Source organism: Grampus griseus (assembly GCF_964374135.1).
Source record: "Grampus griseus genome assembly, chromosome: 6".
NCBI lineage: Eukaryota > Metazoa > Chordata > Mammalia > Artiodactyla > Delphinidae > Grampus > Grampus griseus.
The window spans coordinates 23,796,604-23,818,375 of NC_139000.1; the positions used below are offsets into that span (position 1 = coordinate 23,796,604).

General features: G+C 46.4%; 1 protein-coding gene across 4 annotated transcripts in view; it reads left to right on the forward strand.

Annotated features, from left to right (window-relative positions):
* EPB41L4B (erythrocyte membrane protein band 4.1 like 4B) overlaps positions 1-21,772 on the forward strand; it is a gene marked incomplete at its 5' end in the record, with an annotated part of 140,525 nt that overhangs the window by 28,839 nt on the left and 89,914 nt on the right. For all 4 annotated transcript variants that reach the window (XM_082656502.1, XM_082656501.1, XM_082656503.1 and 1 more), the window contains one exon: positions 9,533-9,637. In XM_082656502.1, the coding sequence (XP_082512628.1) occupies positions 9,533-9,637 (105 nt within the window). The remainder of the gene's footprint in view (positions 1-9,532; positions 9,638-21,772) is intronic.

A 21,772-nucleotide genomic window follows, 5' to 3' on the forward strand; every position in this document is an offset into this window, starting at 1 on the left:
AGCATCTTGAGGATTGAAAGGGAACCCCTCCCTTCAACTAACCGCTGAGTCACATGTAGGCATGCTTGGAAGGAGCTATAGGGAGACAGAAACTGAAGTCATTAGGAGGTGTTAGGTATTCCACACGGATTGAAAGAAGGTTCATAGGCTCATGGCCGTTGGGACCATTTAATTCTCACAGCAGAAACAAATGAGAGCTTTGACTCTTTGCTGAGATATAAATACAGTTTGGCCTGAAGATGGTTTATCAGCCTGGAACAGGGGCTGATCAGTAGTTAATTAATAATGCAACACGAAGTCTCAGTGTTTTAGATTGGTCTCTCCATCAGTTGAAGCCAGTGTGGTGCTCTGTTCTGGACCCCTTAAGCCTACAACCTCATGTTGCACGTGGAGAGCCCCATGCCCCTGGTTGAAAGCAAACCCTGGTCGTCACTGCCTCCTTTCACTGACTCACATACCAAGATGACTTTCTTCTAAGATTGTTCTCACTTCCTTGTTGATCAAAATCAAGGGAAGTTGTTTCTGTAAATTTTCTTTTTAATTAATTTATTTTATTTTTGGCTGCGTTGGTTCTTTGTTGCTGCACGTGGGCTTTTTCTCTAGTTGCGGCAAGCGGGGGCTACTCTTCGTTGCGGTGCGTGGGCTTCTCCTTGCGGTGGCTTCTCTTGTTGCAGAGCACGGGCTCTAGGCATGCGGGCTTCAGTAGTTGTGGTGCCCGGGCTCAGTAGTTGTGGCTCGCGGGCTCTAGAGCGCAGGCTCGGTAGTTGCGGCGCACGGGCTAGGTTGCTCCGCAGCATGTGGGATCTTCCCGGACCAGGGCTCGAACCCATGTCCCCTGCAGATTCTTAACCACTGCGCCACCAGGGAAGTCCCCAAGGGCAGTTGTTTTTGCTGCGTCCTCTGAGTTCTAAGAGGTTGTTAGCCAGGCAAATCAGGAAATTAATCACATGTGCCCTGTTTTACCAGAATTGAATTTCCAGGAGCTGCCCAGCCTGTGGATGTCCCCCACGCACCGTGTCTTGACTTCTGTGTCAGTATGTGAGCAAATCAACTACTTTGCGTTCTGCCACAGCTTCCCTGCCCTCCAGACAAAACTGGAATTGCCCCCACCCCACCCCACCATAAGATCTATTTGTGTCGGACCATGTGGCCCTGTATCCCAGCTGTAGCCGAGGCCACATGTGAAGTAGGCTCTCAGCAGCCATGTGTTGAATTGGGCTTAAGAAACATTTCTTGTTTGCTGGACATGGCTCATGTGTTTGGAGCCAAAGAGGTGAATGAGCTGACCAGAGATGCAGCGGGATGAGGTGGAAAGAACTCCACCTGTCTAAGAATCCGGAAGGTGGGGTCCTGATTCTAGGTCTGCTACTTGTAAGCAATATGAACTTGGTCACGTAATCTCTCTGAGGGTCAGGCTCCTTCTCTGTAAAATGGGGTCGTGGAACCTTTGTAAACATGGAGATCCTCTTCAACTGGGAGGTGGAATTTATAAGCTGGAGAGCCTGGCCTTCAGTCCAGCAGAGTAGGGATACTTCTGCACAGTCTTTGCATCAGTAGATTCCAGTTTTGAGTCACCAGGTCTTGCCGATGGCTGAGATGCTATTTCTCACTCATGATGACGTTTCAAGGTAACTTTATTGGGTAAGTTCAGATATTTGTCTTTACGACGTCCTGGTGTAAACAGTTTATATTTCTTTGTGATGACTTAGTAGTGATGGCAATGGGGACAGAGACCCCTGGGCCACTTTATGTGCGTGTAACAGAGAGCTAGTTTCCTGCTAAGGCTCAGAGAAAACTAGCAAGTTATCAAGTTGCGGGGTGGGGTTAGGAACTAGTAACTCACCATGAATTAGAACTTCCTAGAAACAGTTGAAAGATACCTTGAGGTAGGTGCCTTCTGGGAACCGCTGGCCAGGAAGCCCACCGATGAGAACAGGTAGAGTTCCCGGAGCTGTTTAAACAGGGGTGTTTACGAACTTGGAAAGGAAGGAGTTGATCTCCAGGGACCAACAGGGATTTACCAAAAATACCAAAGCCTCATTAGCCTCAGTGTTTCTTTAAATGGCATTACTAGATCACAGACTTCCTGTATCTCAGTTTTTGTTCGGCATTTGGCAAAAAGTATGTCGTGTTATTCCTGTGGACACGCGAGAGAAATAAGGTTCGGACGAAAGTGATAATAATTCCTTTGTGTGTATAGGACACCGCAGTTTACAGTGCACGCTCATTTGCTTTCTTGCTTTTTTATTAACATAATGACTTAGCAAGGTGGATGGGGCGGAGGAGAGTACCCCATTTTTCAGATGGAGAGGCTGAGTCTCAGGGTGGGGCTTGCCTAGGGTCACCGTCATATTGCTAGAAAAGAAACAGAGCTGGTTTTCCAACCCAACATTTTTTTAAAAATAAATTTATTTTTATTTATTTACTTTTGGCTGCATTGGGTCTTTGTTGCTGCGCGCGGGCTTTCTCTATTTGCAGCGAGCGGGGGCTACTCTTCGTTGCAGTGCACGGGCTTCTCGTTGCGGTGGCTTCTCTTGTTGTGGAGCGTGGGCTCTAGGCGTGCGGGCTTCAGTAGTTGTGGCGCGCGGGCTCAGTGGTTGTGGCTCGCGGGCTTAGTTGCTCCCGGCATGTGGGATCTTCCCAGACCAGGGCTCGAACCCAATTCCCCTGCATTGGCAGACGGATTCTTAACCACTGCGCCACCAGGGAAGCCCCCAACCCAACATTTTTGCCTCTGAGGGTTCCAGGGCATGGCCCCCCCGTGGTAAAACCGTGTGTATTTATAACCAGGCTGTGGCCACCATCAGATGGGTGCCTTACTACTGTAGAAATAAAGACACGGCCCCTCCCCCACCCCGTACCCTCCACCCCTCACCCCTTCCTGATTATCAGATTTCCCATATGTTGCAAAACTAAGATCAATAAGTGGTATATGGGATAACAAGCAAGGGGGTTAACCTTTTAATAATGTTCTTAAAAGGATAGATTGTGGGCCAATTTAAATAAGATGACATTTAATTGGAGCACATGCAAAAGTCTGCACTCAGGTTTCAAACCATCGCCACACTTATTTTGGTTATTTTTTAACCCATGTATAAAAATCCAGAACTTGATAATATTTCGTAGAAGGCATAGCATTTTCATCAGCCAAAAGGGCAGGCCACAGTGTGGTATGGTTTTCAAAACACCAGTGTTCTAGACTGCTTTAGAACAGACAGGGAGTCGGGAACGGGAGATGGTAGTACCAGGGTTCTCCATCCAGGTCCCAGCTGGCTGTAGAGAATTCCCAATGAAGATGAACCAGGAAGATCAGACTTGTGCAAAGTGGGTTGTTTGAAGACTGTCTTGGGAGCTGAGGATTCTCCTAAACCCGCATCAGCAGTTATGTTTTCGAGCTTTAGAATGTCGAATGATAAAGAAGCAAAGATGAACAGGACAGGGTGCCGCCAACAGGAAGTTTAGTGATGATGATTGTCACTTGAAAGTGGCCATGGGGATTGGCTCGTTGCAGGTGGGGATAGCAATGGGGATGTAGGGGAGGAGGACGCCTAGGCAAAGGAATGACACAGGCAACACTGTAGGGGTGGGACCTGCTGTCTGTGGTGAGTGGGCGGCGTGGTTGGAGAACACGTTTGCCTGGAGCATGTGAGGCCTGTGGGAGGGAGAAGGAGTATTGGGTTGGGCAGCATAGATTATGCAGAATCCCTAGCACCAGGCCAAGAAGCCTGCGCTTCACCCTCTGGTGGATGTTTCTGTGCAGAAAAGTGACTGAGATGAGGGCTGTGTTGTATGAGGACCATTCCGGCAAACACAAGGAAGATGGCCTTTAGGAGGGAGACACTAGAGGTAGTTGGACCACTCGGGGGCTGTTGCTGAGGTCCATATATGAGGTGATGTGGCCTGAGCCACAATGGAGAGGAAAGAGAGAGCCTTCTGAAGATGGATGCAGAGGGGCGTGCCATCTGATGGATGTGGAACTGGTGGATGGAAGAGAGCCTCGTGTGCCTGCAAGCCTCCTGAAATCCTTTCTCTGCCCAGATGTCATGCTTTCCAACTAGGATGTATACGCTTGACTAGCACTTGCTCACACAGCTTATTTCCTCCTTTCAAACCTACCTGGGATGCACGGCATCTCATGCTATTGAGACTAATGAGATTTGGACGGATTGGCTTCTATCTTCTCTGTTCTTCCAGGACCACAGTCGACCTATTACATTGCAAGGGGGTCAGGTTACAGTAAGACGTTGCCAGTTGCATCTATCTAAGAGGGTCAGGCTGGTTCATTTATCTGGGGGACAGTTAAGACATCCGCTGTCCAGCAGTCTTCCTTATCGGGACCGTGTCTGGGAACCAGTAAATAGGCAAAATCAGAACCTCTGACTGGCTAACAAAGACTTCACGATGTCCATACCTTTCCCTGCTGGCTGGCTGCCTGACCCAGTCTTTAACCGGCGACTCTGTACTCTTACTTTACACATGATTTTCATGCACGTGGTTATTTTTAGCTCCTCTCAGATCAGAAGGAGCTGCTCTAGAGAGACATACTGTCTCCAAACCACTGGTTGCTGGTCCCTGTAAAAAATGATGTGCTGAGACGGGAGGAAGAAAAACTAGGCAACGTGGATGTAAGAACTCGAGGGTAGAGCTCTCTAGATCCTGCTGTGTTTGGGAACAGCTCTCCATACGTGTCTTGTAGTTGGTAGACTTCAGGATGGTGACGGGGACTTTGTAAGGTTTTACAATGAGTATATTCTGTTTGGGAAGGCAGGGAGGTAAGTGGTGTTGCTACTTATGGGCTCGGGTCTTAAGCTGTTTAGGACGACGTTGCTCCGCAAGAAGGACTTGTTCTTCTGTAGCTTCCTGTAGCTGCTCCCTTCCAGACTTTGGGACCCCAGCATACCCCAATGCCTAGAGGGTGGCGGGCATTTGATGAGCAGTTGGTAAATATCTGTTGAATGAATGAATGAATGGATTCATCACAGAGGGGGAGACCCAGTTAACGATGAGGCAACAAGGAGCAGCTTCCATTCTTGTCACATTAACAGATGTCCTGGTGTAACCACTAGACAGCACTTCACGTAATAGCCGCGAAATTGTGTTTAGGTAAATGGCCTTGGAAGTAGAGCACAGTTCCCTAGATGCTTGTTCATGGAAAACTTGATTTGAAAAGATTTTAGTGAGTGTATTCTCATTTTTAGCCCTGCCCATTGTGAAATATCAGTCTGTTTTTCGTGCTTTGGCATGGCCCATCCAGAAGATTTGTTTCCTGGCCCCATCCATCCCCCATGCACATATCCGCATCCATCCACACATCCGTCCATCCATCCAGCCAGCCAGCCAGCCAGCCAGCCAGCCAGCCAGCAAACACATTTGTGGAGTGCCTGCGTTTTGGGGATGGAGGGAAGAGAGAATGGTATCCAGGTGAACACAGCTGGTCTCTGCCCTTGGGAGTGCTCAGTCTGAAGCAGGAATAAGACAGGAACATGGGCAGCTATGGTGCAGTGGGATAAGTGTGTATGTAATGAAGGCATGGGCCTGCTTGTGGGAACCCAGAAGAGGGGCACTTACTGCCCTGGAGCGGACGGAGAGAGTAGAGCTGGGGAAGCTGCCGAAGGAGGGAATGTTTGGGCCAGTAAGCCCGGGATGACAGCTTGTGGGCTGCTAGGGGCTGCCCCGAGTCAGATGTCCTGGCTGGCAGTGCAGACGAGTTATCTGGAACCTTCTCAGTTTTGAGAATGGACACTCTGTGGGCTGGGAGGCGTGAAAGATGGTTGATTCATGGGCTGTGGTCTTGACCCTCCTATCTTCAACCTGCCTTTAACTCCCTGGGACCTCTGTTTCAAGGACCCTTCTGTTCATTCCAGCCCTCATAATTTCACCAGATTCTTTTTAGAGCAGGAAAGGGCCATTGGGAATTCTCTTTTCCAGCAGAAAAGACCAAAGAGCATACTTGGAGGGAGGAAGGTGAGTGGGGGGAAGTGTTTATAGGTGAGTAAAAATAGTGTCTCCTATCCACCAGACCCTGCTGTATGCCACCCCCAAGTCCAGCTGAGTGAGGGTCTGTCAGCAGAGGAGCCAGTCTGGCATTGGCAGAAGGGACTCACTGCCCCTAGAAAGGTTCTTTTCCTAACCGCCACCTTGAGCTCATTCTAAATTAAGAGCCACTTTAGAAAGACATCAGAAAAGTAAAATTTGGAATGACCTAGACAGAAACTTGGGCTAACCTCCCTCATTTTACATGTGGGGAACTGTGCTTTTTCAGTTCATACTCTGAGAGTGTTAAAATTACATACCTGGATGGTAAGCCCTGAACCAAAATAGACCCAGGTGGGGAGCAGGTTGGATTTGGGGTCATTTGAGTTTTGGTGGCCCTGTATATTCAGGGCGCCATGGCCACGTCTGATTTGCAGCTGCAGGGGAAGTCCAGGATGACCGTATGGTTTGGGGGAAATTATGAATTGCTTAAGGTTGGAGTTAATGGTGTATCTGGGACTAGAGCACAGGTCTCTTGCTTTCTCCCAGCGCAGTTCTTTCTGCCACATCCTGCTGCTAAAGCTTTACTCTAACTATTTTTTTCCCACTAGGAAACCCACTAATGAAGCATTGGCACCGTGATAATAGGTGTTGCATGGGGCCAATAGCACTGGATAGTAATTGGAAGAAATACATCCAGAAGATGGATTGTTATGGGCAAGGAGGAAGAGTGCCAGCATTGTGATTTTTTTTTTTTTTGAAATTGTATTTGCTGCCTAACAACTGCCAAAAGACCAGTGTTAAAAAAAAACTTGGGAAGAAAACCATCTATAGTGTCTCCATGCTAACACAGCTGTTTTAGTTTTTGCCAATTTCCTGTTTTTATCAAGTAGTCCATGTACAGTGCATACGTATTTTTATGTAGTTGGGATCACAGCTTTCTATTAACAGAGTTAAGTACTGTGTTTACTTAACATTTCTCATAAGAATTTTCCATATTTCGGTCTCATCTTCATAATTCTTTTTCGTTATGGCCGAATAGTATTCTGGAGTGCTGGTGGGCCCCAGTGCTGTGTTCTGTGATTGGAGTTTCAGTTGTTCTTCTTTTTGCCCTCCCGTGATCCTGCCTGTTTCTCCAGTAGATTAATTTATAGAGAACACCACTGCACGTCAGGTCTTCTGCTTCTGTTGAACTGATACCTTCAGAGGAGTATTTCCAGGAAGGAAAGAGACTGTAATTCATTGATGTAGTTTTGATTTTTTTTTGTTATTGTTGTTTATTTGTATAACGTAAGTACAGATGTACACATAAAACAAAGGTACAGTTTAATGAACTACTAGAAGGTAGACAGACACCCTTGTACCACTACCCACGTCAAAAGCTGGAACCCTGCCAGCCAGCCAGAAGTCCACCGTTGCCCCCTCCCTGTGCCCCCTCCAAGCCCCAAGAGCAACAACTGCTCTGACTTTATTACAGTCACTTCTTTACTATCTTTCCAAGTTTGCTCACCCAAGTGTGCATCCCTAGATATTTCAAGTTAAGTTATCCTTTTTTAAAAAAATGTCTTTTAAAGCTCTTTTAATCTGTAGGTGTTCCCTCCATCTCTTCTCTTCCCTATAGTCTGTTGGTTGAAGAAACTAGGTCATTTGTCCTGAGGAGTTTCTAGAATTTTCCACAGGCTGGATCTCACCAATTGCAGTCCCACGTAGTTTAGAACATTCCTCTGCATTTCCTACAGTTGGCAGTTGGATCTGGTGGTTGAATCAGTCCCAGGGTTGATTTTTTTTTTTTTTTTCCTGTGGAAAGAGAGGTGTGGGGAGCAAGATTATATCTTGGGTGGTGGGACGTTCTTCATGGCGAGGTACATAATGGTTGTCTGTCTGTCTCCTGTTGCGATGTTAGTAGCCACTGGCATCCAATGCTTAGAGCCTGCCATTCATTAGAAGTTGCAAAATCGTGATATTGCAGTTCTGTTGTTCCTTCTTCATTTATTTGCTGGAATACTACTATAAAGAAAAACTTGGCCTCTCTACTATTTTTAATTGTTTATTTATAGAGATTCACATACCATACAGTTCACCTATCTGAAGCATGCAATCTAGTGGTCTTTAGTATTTTCGTAGAGTTGTGCATCAATCACCACAATTAATTTTAGAACCCTTCATTAACCTCCAAAAACTCCTACTCATCTTGACTGTCACCCCGCAAACCTGGCAGCCCTAAGCAATTACTAATCTAATTTCTGTCTGTAGATTTACTGTTCTGGACATTTCAAATAATATGTGGTCATTTGTCACCAAGTTCTTTCACTTAGTGTAATGTTTTCAGTATCCATTGATGTTGTAGCATGTATCAGAACTTTATTCCTTTTTATGGCCAAATAATATTCCATGGTATGGATGTACTGCGTTTTGTTTATCCATTCATCAGTTGATAGACATTTGGGTTGCTTCCACTTTTTGGCTATTAGGAATAATGCTGCTGTGAACATTTTTGTACCAGTTTCTGTGTGAGCTTAATGTTTTCATTTTTCTTGGATATTTACCTGGAAGTGTCATTGCTGGGTCAAATGGTAACTCTATGTTTAACCGTTTAAGAAACTGCCAGGCTGTTTCCTAAATCAGCTACACCATTTGACATTCCTGTCAGCAGTATAAGAGGCTTCTAGTTTCTCCAACATTGGTTATCTGTCTTTTTTATTATAGCCCTCCTAGTGGGTGTGAAGTGTCTGATTGTGGTTTTGATTTGCATTTCCCTGATGAGTAATGATGTTGAGCATCTTTTCATATGCTTATTGGCTGTTTTTCTATCTTTGGAGAACCATGTATCTATCTATCTATCTATCTATCTCTATTTCCTTGACCTAATTTTTTATTGAATATATGTCTTTTTATTATTGAGTTGTAATAATTCTTTGTATGTTCTAGATAGAAGTCCCTTGTCAGAAGTATGATTTGTAAAATTTTCTCCCATTCAGGGTTGTCTTTGTACTTTCTTGATATCTTGGTGTTCTTTGAAGCATAAAAGTTTTACATTTTTGATGATGTGCAGCTTGTTTTTTCTTTTGTTGCTTGCACTTTTGGTGTTTTATCTAGGAAACTGTTGCCTAATCCAAGGTCATGAAGATTTGTGTGTGTGTTTTATTCTGAGTTTTGTAGTCTTAACTCTTACATTTAGGTCTTTGATTCATTTTGAGTTAATTTTTGTATATGTTGTCATCCGCTCTTTGGTTACCCAGTGCTACAGCTAAAGGCAGGATCAATGCTTGATTTTTTTCCCATTTATTTACCATTTATCATAATAAGTCATTGGTTCCCTAATCATCCTATGAAGTTGTAGTTTGGGGGGTTTTTCTTGTCGTTATGTATGTATGCTTAGATTTCATCATGAGTTTGTATTATAATAAAAATAATTACGTTTTAAAAAATTTGTGTACTGTGACACATGTATGCAATAGAGAGAGAAAAGTGATTTTGTGGTTTGTTTTTTTCTTTTTTTAATCTTGTTTCTTATCCAGTTGTCACATCCTAAATTTTCATCTACCCAATTGTCTTCCAGAAACATGCCAAAGGCCAGGATTTGTTTGATCAGATTGTGTACCACTTGGACCTGGTGGAAACAGATTACTTTGGCCTCCAGTTCCTTGACTCTGCCCAGGCTGCGGTATGTATGCCTTTGATTCCTTACAGGATGGATTGGCTTTTCATGCTAATCACAGATCCACAGTTGCTAGAAATTGGTAGAGAAAAACAGGAGTAAAACTGTGATATTGTTGCAGTAAGGAGCATGGGGATGGAGGTGCTGGCACCCATGTGAGATGATGCATCCGTGGTGCCCCACCCTGGAGATGGCCAGTACCTGCGAAAGGAAGAGGAAGATGTGTTCCTGTTACACATGGGGATGCACTAGGGGAACCTTTCCAAGCATAGGGATGCAGTGTGGGCACATCTCTAGAGTAGGTAGAGAGAAGAAATATCATTATAGAAATTCTTTCAAGGATGCTGCTTGTATTTAACCAGCAGAAGAGGCTGTGCTACCCTCCTCTCCTGGACTCTTGCCAGGTGTAGCAAGCAGGTGCTGTGAGCACAGCTGAATTGCAGCCGGGCTTAGTGGGCTCAGGGGCTGGGCAGTCGGAGCGGGTCTTGGCATTGCTCGAGAACCGTCTTGCAGGCTCCAGCAGGTTGCGTTAGGTCAGCAAAGACTTCCCCTGCTTTGCCTGAGACAGAACTGTGTGCAGTGGAGGTGCTCAAGTACGTGAACTCGACACAGCTCAGAACCACTCTTTCATTTATTTTAATTTCTTTATTTATTTTATAACTGACCTACAGTACTATGTTAGTTCCTGTTACACAATGTAGTAATTCAGTATTTCTGTACATTTCTAAATGATCACCCTGAAAGCCTATTTACTACCCGTCACCGTACAGAGATATTACCTTATTACTGACTGTATTCTCCACACTGTACATTTCATACCTGTGACTCACTTATTTTGCAACTACTAGATGTTTGTATGTCTTAATCTCCCTCACCTATTTCTATCTCCCTCCTTCCCCCCCCGGCAACCACCTGTTTGTTCTCTGTATCTGTAACTCTGTTTCTGTTTTGTAATGTTTGTTCATTTGTTCTGTTTCTTAGATTCCACGTATAAGTGATATCATACCATGTTTGTCTTTCACTATCTGACTTATTTCACTTAGCATAATACCCTCTAGGTCCCTCCATGTTGTCCCAAATGGCAAGATTTCATTTTTTTTATGCATGAGTAATATTCCATTGCGTATGTATTATAGATACCACATCTTCTTTATCCATTCATCTATTGATGGGCACTTGGGTTGCTTCCATATCTTGGCTATTGTAAGTAACAGTGCAACGAACATAGGGGTGCATATATCTTTTCTAATTAGTGTTTTTTTCCTTTGGATAAATATCTGGGAGTGGAAGTGCTGGATCATATAGTAGTTCTATTTTTAATTTTTTGAGGAACCTCCATACAGTTTTCCATAGTGGCTGCATCAATTTACATTCCTACCAACAGTGCATGAGGGTTTCCTTTTCTCCACATCCTCGCCAATACTTGTTATTTGTTGTGTTTTTGATAATAGCCATTCTGACAGGTGTGAGGTGATAGATACCTTGTTGTGGTTTAGATTTGCATTTTCCTGATGTTTAGTGATATTGAGCATCTTCTCATGTTTCTGTTGGCCATCTGTATGTCTTCTTTGGGAAAGTGTCTATTCAGATCCTCTGCCCATTTTTAAATAGGATTGTTTGGGTTTTTTGATGTTGAGTTGTATGAGGTCTTTGTATATTTTGGATATTAACCCCTTATCAGATGTATCGTTTGCAAAGATTTTCTCCTGGTCAGTAGGTGGCATTTTCATTTTGCTGATAGTTGTCTTCACTGTGCAAAAGCTTTTTAGTTTGGTGTAGTCCCATTTGTTTATTTTTGCTTTTGTTTCCCTTGCCTGAGGAGACATATACAAAAAATATTACTAAGACCACTGTCAAAGAGCATACTGCCTATGTTTTCTTCTAGAAGTTTTATGATTTCAGGTCTTACATTTAGGTCTTTTATCTATTTTGAATTTATTTTTGTGCATAGTGTGAGATAGAAGTCCAATTTTGATTCTTCTGCATGTAGCTGTCCAGATCTCCCAACACCATTTATTGAAGAGACTGTCTTTGCCACATTGTATATTCTTGCCTCTTTTGTCATTGATTAATTGATCATATAAATGTGGGTTCATTTCTGGGCTCTCTATTCTGTTCCATTGACCTATGTGTCTGTTTTTGTGTCTGCACCATACTGTTTAGATTACTGTAGCTTTGTAGTATAGCTTGAAATCAGGGAATGTGGTACCTCCAGCTTTGTTCTTTTAAAAAGCAGGAAAGACTTCAGGGTCTCCCTTCCCAACAAAATCTAGCTTTGGGTTTCAAAGAGAATTTATTCAGGAACCTAAAAGTATTTATTAAGTGCCTGTTATGCACTGGGTCCTGTTCCAAGCAGTGGATAATGCAGTGGATAATGCAGTGGATGTATGTAGTACCTATGTAACATGACTGGTGGTAATAAGTGTTAAGAAAAATAAAGCAGAGTGAGGTGTTAGACAAAGTAAAGGGAGGGTGAGGGAATAGACAGAGTAAGGGGCAGTGCTATCTTAGACAGAGTATGAAAGGGTGAGTTCCCTGGTAGAAGATGTTTGAGCTGAGACCTGGAGCTCCTCATCTGTGGCTAAGCCTTTCTACCTGAAAGACACTTTTTAGTGACTTCTGGGGGGCTACCCATGATGGTTGTAAGGAGATGCTCAAAGTCGATGCCTGGAAATTGGATCTGCCTGAGATGGTTACTGTGATGCTCAGTCTGCAGTGATAACGGTGGAGCCAGGACTTAAGTGCGCCCGGGCTACAGTGCCTGCTGGGCAGACACTCCCCTCTGCTCCCACTGGATGGCCCCTCTACACCACTGACTTCCTCTCCACCTTCAGGACCTCCTGTCTGCTGACAGCCCACTACCCCACCCCCCTGACTGTTGCCACAAACACCCCAGCTGCCTCCTTGAGTTCGTGGTCCTGATTCCTTCCTGTGAGCCGGAGACTCTCACTGTGGCCACTGTGGCCCTGAGGAGGGCAGACCAGCTTTTCCCTGTCCCCTCCCCCGTGCAGTTCTGCTTCCTTTGAGGTTGGACTGCCCAGTGCTGTGCCCTCTGACCTCAGCGCTCTCCTTCCCCTCCTTCAAGGCCTCTGGTGCCTGTTTTTCTCTTCCCTGGGCAACCTCAGAACTCAAATTGCTGACCCCTCTAAACATTCCAGACATGGTTTCCTCTCACTGAAGCTTCGGTTGAGCAGACCTCACACAGATGCACTTCTGGTCCTTTCACCACCACAGTCACTCCAAGATCCGGAATTCTGTCATTTCTCAACCCATGACAACGTCCCGTGATCGCGTCCTTCCAGTTCTTCTACACGTGGCCTTGGCCCACGACAACTCCTCCTACTCTGTCCTTCCTCCCGGCCTGGCGAAGCTCAGCTGTCTCACCTGTGTCCCCTCTTGCCCTTTGATTCTCCTGCTCCCCTGACTGTCCCCTGGCCTCCCTTTGACACACACGCACGCCCATATGCTTCCTCTGCTGCTTCTCCCGGGCTGCCAGGCGTTGCTGGAGAGCCACGGGCTGTGCGTTTTGGCACCAGCACAAATCACAGATCACAGGTTCAGCAGAGTCCAAGCCCCCGAGCTGTTCTTGGAGCCTCATTATCCCCCAGTGGGCTCTGGGGGTTAATCCCAACTCTGGAATGCCCCAGGGTTCCCCCCTGACTCTGGATCACAGGCCCGTAATCCAGTTCCCACAAAGACTGGTCTCATGGTTGGCCTTGCCACCTACTGAGAAGACCGGGTCATTGAGCTGAAACGCCTTGAGTTTTCTTCCCTGCATCTCAAAGTTTCTCTTTTCTCTCTGTCCATCCTTTTTACTACTTTGTTTGAAGGGAGTTTGCCTGTTTCTCCAGCATTTACTCACTACACCTGCGTCAGAGTTCCATTTCCGGTTGCTTCCTGGGTGCTGAGTTCAGAGTCCTCCTTGCTGTCCCCAGCATCTGACACTTGCCAGCCCTCCTCATCCCGGAAACTCTTCTCTCTTCTGCCTTCTCCTGTTGTCCTAACATGTGTGGTATCTTTGGCTTCAGATTGTTTATGGCCCTGGACTGAGTCAGACCTGGACCTTACTCTTGGTTCTGCCCCAACTCATTTGATGGGCTTTAGATAAGCCACCTTTTCTCCCTTGGGCTCAGTTTCCTCATCTGTAAAATGAGGCTCTTTTATTTGTTTACTTATTTTTGGCTGTGTTGTTTCTTCATTGCTGCGCGGGCTTTTTCTAGTTGCGGCGAGTGGGGGCTACTCTTCGTTGCAGTGCACGGGCTTCTCGTTGCGGTGTCTTCTCTTGAAGAGCACAGGCTCTAGGCCTGCCGGCTTCAGTAGTTGTGGCTCGCAGGCTCTAGAGCGCAGGCTTAGTAGTTGTGGTGCACAGGCTTAGTTGCTCCGCGGCACGTGGGATCTTCCCGGACCAGGGATTGAACCTGTGTCCCCTGCATTGACAGGTGGATTCTTAACCACTGCGCCAGCAGGGAAGCGCCTGTTTTTTTTTCTTTTGACCACCCTAGGCAGCATGTGTAATCTTAGTTCCCCGACCAAGGATCAAACCCGCGCCCCCTGCAGTGGAAGCATGGAGTCTTAACCACTGGACTGCCAGGAAAATCCCTAAAATGGGGTTCTTGGACCTGTTCTCCCAAGAGCTCTTCTAGTTCTAATGTCCAGTGATCTGAGTCTAAAGAAGAGGCAGGCGTGTCTGCCCCACAAATCTTCTCTAGTCAGGGAGAAGGTACCTGTTATTTCTGCCATTAGAGCCAAGTACCTGTTGTTCTGGTGGCGTGTCCTCATCCCCAGGCGACTGCTTTCCAGCCACACGGGTTCCCAGAAAGCCGAGGATGTGACTCCACTATGAAAGGCTCTGCTGTGAGCCTCTGCTCACTTGGCTGCCGGGCTTTCCCGTCCGCTGGTGCCCTGGCCCTGTGCAGCGGGAGGGATGTTCACGGTGAGATCCAGGCGTCCTTCCCAGGCCATACACCTGCAGACGCTCAGATTCTGCAGGTGCTAAAGCCTTTCAAGCATGCAGCTCTGTGAATATGATGCGCTTTTCTTCCCCACAGGAGCAGGCGTAGGGTCCTCGTCTGCCGAACTCTGAGGATCCTAGAGATGTGGGGCAGCAACAGCTCCCAGGCCTCTTCTGCTCATCGGTTTGACATCTAAGCTGGGCTCATTGTAGGCTGGGTCTGGTACTGCCCGCGCCTTGCTTGTGCTGGTTCCCCTCCCGGGACACCCTTTCTCATCCCGTTTAAACTTCTGGCCATCGTTCAAGACCACCTCTGATGACAGCCCTTTGTGCAGCGTGTCCTCAACTCCCAAAATGTTTTTCTTCCTCTATGTAGACCTGAGCTTATTTTTCCCTCCCTGGCAGTTTGCTCATTTGGCCTCAGGGTCATTATTTGTGTATATGAACAAACCTTTCTGATTAGATCCTAAGACTTAGGTCCTCCTCTTCTTAGCTTGGTGACTATTGGTGACAAAGGCATACAACCTAGAACTTTCGTCCTTAGCCCCGGAAGGGACCTTAGGAGCCATTTGTCAAATTTCTCCATCTCTGGTGGTGAAACCAAAGTCCTTAGACCTTGGCAGGTCACTCAGCGAGTAGCGCAGCTTGTGGGCGAACCCAGGTTTTCCGATTTCGGGTTTTAAGTGTTCTTTTCGGTACACTGTACTCTGGAACCTCAGTTTTCCTAACACCAAGGTGAATGTAGTAACATCCATTTCAGAGGGAAATTGAAGGACTGAGTTAATGGAAGAGAAAGGGTTTTGTAATCCAGCATGGGTGTGGGTCTCACTTCTTCCCAGCTGGGCAGGCCGGGGGGGACCAGATGTCATCATGGCCCCCAGAGCTGATGCCCTGAGGTTAGCTGGAACCTCAAGGCTGCCCTGTCCGTGGGAGAGACCTTAGCGATTTAGATGAGACCTCTGGGAAAGTTCGCTGAGCCAATGATTTTTCCCAAAGGCCTGGGACAAAGCATCTGGTGGCAGGTGTGATAGATGGGGGCTCAGAAGGGAACGGTCCACTTGGCCATTGGCTTATTGCCCCATAATCGAGGCTCCTGCAAGGAATGATGTCCCCACCCAGCCCCTAATATGCAAATCAGAGGGCTGGGGGTTCCAGGGCTCTTGGCTGTCTGCATCCCCAGCTTATATTCCCAGCTTGCTGCAGAAAGCCAAGCCTGGTTTCCATAGTGCGCAACCCAGCCCTGAAACAAGGTCAAAGTCTATTGGCTTTGCCTATTTTTAGCAGTTGGGGCTGGGGACCTCCTCTTTCCCTTTTCTATATCAAAGCAGGAAAGCCACCCAGGAACCCACTCTGTAGCTCTCACTTTGACACAGCTCAAAGCAGGGGCAGGGGTTCTATTTGTACATATCAAAGCTTTCTTCCGAGAGCCCAGGGCTCTGGCCTACACCCACCCAGCTTTCTTAGACTGTTCTGGTAGATGCTGTTTACTGAGTTTCTACTCTGATGAGCTCTGAGGCAGGTATCAAACTAGAGGCATTATATAACTCTTGTTTAACATTCAGCGTTGATCTGTAAAGCTGGCCATAAAGCAGACCCATTTCACAGATGAAGAAGCTGAGGCTCACTAGAAACCTTGTAAAGGCTAAAGTAAGGGACAGAGCCGGGATTCAGAACCTGGTCTCTCATTCCAAAGGCCAGCACTTTCCACTGGGTTATACTGACTCCATTACACAAGGGAACATCACACCCACCCCCACACAGCCACACCTGTGGAAAGAAAACATTCAGTCAGTAGCCATTCAGCAAACTTTGACTTGGAGCTTACTCAGTGGCAAGCTCTGTGGTGCAGAGGTAGGCTGGACAGTGTCCCCACCTGCCACATTCTGGTGAGGGAGACAGACAAGTGGTCCCTTGGAAAACTGGGGGCTCAGTTTTTTTTTTTTAATGATAAATATAAAATTACCCAATAAAATATCCACCACAGTTAGTGTACTTAAAGTATCTTAGGACTCAGAGTCTTGGAGCAGAAAACCAATCCCAGAATTTCAGTGTTAAGATCCTGAAACCTGGAAAGTTAAGTCTCAGACTATACTGTTCACGGTTATAGACCGTACTGTTCACTGCCCTCCCGTCTGTGAGCCCGGAGGCTGAGTGTTGCTGATGAGGTGATCAGGGTATCAGAGGGAAAGGGCGAACATGGGGTGGGCCGCAGCCACAGAGGATGAGAGGACTTTGCCAGGCAGAGGAGCGGCAGGGATTTGGGGCTGGAGTAACCATAGCCCCACCAAGCAGAAGTCTCCGTCCCCATCTCGGGGTGGGCGTTCTACAGGGTAGGTGTAGCCATCCTCAGTCCCTTCCAAAGCCCCACCCAGCGTGAAAAGGGAGCATTTCATGGTGGTCCGTTTTGCAGCAAGGAATCTGGAAAAGGTGGTTTTGGGCCTTTGTCTCAGACTTGTGAGGTGTTTTTCATCTGGTTTTTGCAGCACGGAATTGGGTAGATGGGTGATTAGAGGCCCAGGGCTGTGAGGGGAGGTTGACACACAGACATGGTGACTGCTGGAAGGACTCTGTGGACGCCAGAGGGACTGTTGTGGCTTCACCCTGATGGGTGCCTGGAATGTCATCACATTTGCCACTTGTGTGGACACTGCCGGCGCTCCTACCGTTTCAGATGTATGTGGGGTTAGGGTTGGAGAGTATAAACACTAGTAGTGGTAGGGAGGGAGACGCAAGAGGGAAGGGATATGGGAACATATCTATATATATAACTGATTCATTTTGTTGTAAAGCAGAAACTAACACACCATTGTAAAGCAGTTATACTCCAATAAAGATGTTAAAAACAAACAAACAAAAAAACACTAGTAGTGGGACATGTTACTGTCAGAGAAAGCATCTTAAACCCTTCCTTTCATTTGAACAGTTCATTACAGTTGCCATGGACACTGAGTTGATTCTTGTGTTAGGGGACCGCTCAGTGCACAGATGAGGAAGCTGAGGGGATGGGGCAGGGGGCTTGCTCCTGGCCACATGCCAGGCAAGTGGCAGGACTGGGACTTGAACTCTGATCTCCTGCCTCCTTCTCAAAGACGTGTGCAACAGCTCAAGAAATGCCTCAGGCCTCCCAGCAGCCTGCTTCTGAATGTTGGCAGAGCGAGTGTTTTCCTGTCCACGTGCAGGTATTGGCGCTGAATGGGTAGCTATTGATAAAGGGAAGGGGTCTCTGCAATTGATTTAAATGAATCCCCAAGGAAAGCTCGAGTAGCTGGCATGAATGGGTTGACGGGGCTTCATGCTGGAGGATGAGGAGAGATCCCTCCGGTAGGCAGAGGAGGTGTGTCCTGCTGGGGTGTGGTGCGGAGACCCAGAGCACCGGATGCTGACACAGCCTGAATTAGAATCCTGCTTCATTAGCGCTGTGACCCAGGGTACCTTGAGCCCTCTCCACGGCCACCTTCCTCTGCTCGAAGCCTGAGAAAGGGATGGATGTGACATAATGTAAGGGGTGTTTTTTCCAACACTACAAGCAATGGATTCTGACACTGTCTGCCTGAAGACAGTGTCGGATTAAGGGCTTGCTCCCTCAGACTCCCCACCAACCCCCGCACCGCACATACACACACACTTCAGGTGCTAATCCCAAGTCCACGTTGTCACCTGTGCTTCTGACCTACTGGCTATAGGTAGGAGTTTCCCATGACCCGCTCCGTGGGTTTAATTTGCTGGAGCCAATCGCAGAAATCAGGGGGACAGTTTACTTACTAGGTTACCAGTTTACTGTAAAAGGATGTAACTCGGGAACAGCCACTTGAAACAGATGCATAGGGCAAGGTATAGGGGGTGGGGAGGTGTGGAGCTTTCATGCCGTCTCTGAACACGCCGCTCCTCCCAAATCTCCGTGTGTTCACCAACCCAGAAGGTCTATGAACCTTGTCCTTTTGGGGTTTTACGGAGGCTGCATTACATAGACATGATGGATTAAATCATCGGCCATTGGTGATTGATCCAACCTCCAGCCCCTCTCCCCTTCCCAGAGGTTGGGGAGGTGGCGGGCGACTGAAAGTTCTAACCCTGTAATCAATCATGTGTTTGGTTTCCCTGGCAACAAACCCCATCCTTAGGTGCTTTCCCAAAGTCACCTCATTCACGTAAACTCAGGTATCATTGAAAGGGTTTCATTATGAATGTTAAGACACTTTCACTGCTGTTACCACTTAGGAAATTACAAGGGTTTTAGGAGCTTTGTGCCAGAAACCGACAAAGACCGAATATATACATTTCTTATTATGAGTCACAACATCACACACAATAAGCTCCAAAAGTGTTCATTCTCTTCTTTCTCTTTACATCCTTTGGATATGATTATCTCTCAGATTCCTTCCAGCGCTAATTTAAATGCAAACTTTTTACAAGACACTTTTTACAAGCCAAGAAAATCTAAAGGTACTAGAAAGCCACTTATGAGTTCCATCACTCAAACGTGATGGCCCAGGGTTGTACAGGCAGAGTTTTTAGACCCTCTTCAACCCCTGAGCTTCTCCTGGCCATTGTGATTCAAGTGCTTCTGTGTAGATTTTAGACAATTAACTTCTCTAACCAGCCTTATGTATGTTCTAATTCTAGAGCTGATGTACTATCAGAACAGATGGGCTTTGCCGGATCATCTCACATCTCGATTTGTGGGAAGGGTTTTGCCAGATGGACTCGGATGAGAAATTCAGATCAGAAACCACCTAATACCTGTTAGAGTGTTTGAGTTAAATGTCTTGCCCTTTGAACTCAGCAAGGCACCTGTCTGTTTCCGGTGACTGGTTTAATGGTCTGTTAAGAGGGCTGGAGACATTTGCCTTGGCCTCTGCCGACAGGCGGCCTGGCCGTACTTAGTCGAATGCAGGTGAACATCCAAGACAGGTCCTGCTGCTGCTGAATAGGGCTTCAAGCCAAGTATAGGATATAATTTATTAAATGCCACATGGGGCCTGAGTGCCCCCAGCGTCTTCAAGTCCCAGGGTGGTCTTATGGGATTAAGCATGAGTGATCCGAGTCTGGTCAGCTCCTACAGCTAAGAAGAAAAGTCGGGTCATTTTGAGCTGGTTGGATACAAGATAGATTTTATCATCTCTCATTTTAGGCTTGTGACTGGATTTCTTAGCACCTCTGATGCAGATGAGCAAACCTGATCTGAACACCACAGGGTCAAGGAGCTCTTTAAATGGAGCCGTTTCTGATTCTCTTCTCGGCTTTGTGAGCCCCAGACTTTTCACAGGCCTCAATCCTGGCGGGTCCTGCTCTGTGCGGGGCTCTGTGGCTGGTGGCTAGGCGGGAAGGATGGAGGCCAGCACTCATGGATAAGGGGGCTTCTCTGTTTTTAGATTTTTTTTTTTTTTGATGCGGACCATTTTTAAAGTCTTCACTGAATTTGTTACAATACTGCTTATGTTTTGGGGTTTTTTTGGCCGCAAGGCACGTGGGATCTTATCTCCCCGACCAGGGACCGAACCCACACCCCTGCATTGGAAGGTGAAGTCTTAACCACTGGACCGCCAGGGAAGTCCCTGATAGGGGGGCTTCTTTAGCAGTGTGGTCAGAGGGAAAGGCGTCTGCTGTCCAGGAGGAGCATCTAGCCATGATCTGCCTGTCAGTTAACACGGGTTGTAGACATCTGGCTAATAAACCCTGAAATTGCTTGAGATTTTAGACAGCAGTTTTCAGAAGGGGTCGTGGATATTTCCCCAGGATCATTATTAGGACATATTCTTGGGTAGGAGAGGATGCAGGAAAACTTCAACACTAAATACTTAATGGGACCCTGGGGGCCTTTAAAAAACACTAACGATCTGAGATTCTGTTTAATGATCTTGGGTGGGACCTGGGCATTTGTGATTGAAACACACAGCCAGGGTTGAAAACCACAGCTGAGGAAATGACACAGGTTGGGCCTGGATCAAGATTAGAGTTTGACAGTAGAGGGAGAGGAACAGTGGGCTGAAGTTTGTTCTATTCCAAATACAATAAGGAGACTTGAGAAGGGAAAGAGATGGGACAAGCTCCTTTAATCTCTGAGCCTCTGGGGCTAATAAGATTAGAAGGCTGGTTGGAGGGAGAACTTTCCTTGCCTGCTAAGTATAAATTGATTTGAAAGTGAGGCGAAGAACAGGTTTAGCCAAGCCATTAGCATGATACTTACTTTGGCAGGAAGGTAAATATTATGTTTGTATCAAGTCTTTATCTGTCCTCCCAGGGGCTAAGGTCCAGCATTTCCAGCTTCGTTGAGGGCAGCAGTGAGACTGAATTCTAATGATACAAATTGATCATCAGAAACTGCCCGCTAGGCAAGTGATGAATGAATGATGGAAGTTGGCAACCCAGCCCACCTCCCCACACCGTGAAAATAATATTCCCGTTCAAAGGAAAAAAACTATGCAGAAAATTTAAAAAGAAAAACAGTAGACGTCATTCTCAGTCCCACATTCAGAAATAACCTCTATAAATTCTTCTAGACATGTTGATAGGAAATAATAATTTTCTATAAAGGGATCCCACCTGCCTTTTTTTTTCTATCTCACATTGTGCCGTGGATCTCTTGCCACGTCAATAAATATAGGCCTAAATAGTTTTAAAGGCTGAATAGTATTTCATTATATGGAGGAGCCATTGTTTTAATCCATCTTTATTGATGGACAGTTAGGTCATTTTCCATTCAAAGCTATGAACAGTGAGATAAAGCATCCTGTCCACGAGCCTTTGAGATAGGCATCCGGCTATGGGGATCCGGTGCTTTGATCACACGGTTGCCTAGCTGGGGAGTGGGGTTGACAGAGCCCACGGTCTCCCATTGCACTGCTCCCAGCTTATGGTATTACAATTCATCTCTTATTTGCTTCTGTGTTTCCTTATCCCCCTCCTCCCACACAGTCAGAGTGGGCTCTTTGGTGAGTGGTAGAGTGCACTGTACTCACTTAGTCCCACCCTTTCTCATTATTAGAATGTGCAGAGTTTAGATTGCTTCTGCAAGTATCTTGACGGTCAGCAGAATGGCCTCAGATTTTGAACAGCTAGTGAGAAACCTGCTGCGGGCTGTGTTGTTCTAACAGCGATGTTCCACGTGCATGGGATTTACATAAAGGGATGGGAAGGTCTCTATTTGCCTCATTTAAAAAATTATGTTGAACATGTATTTCTCAAGCATC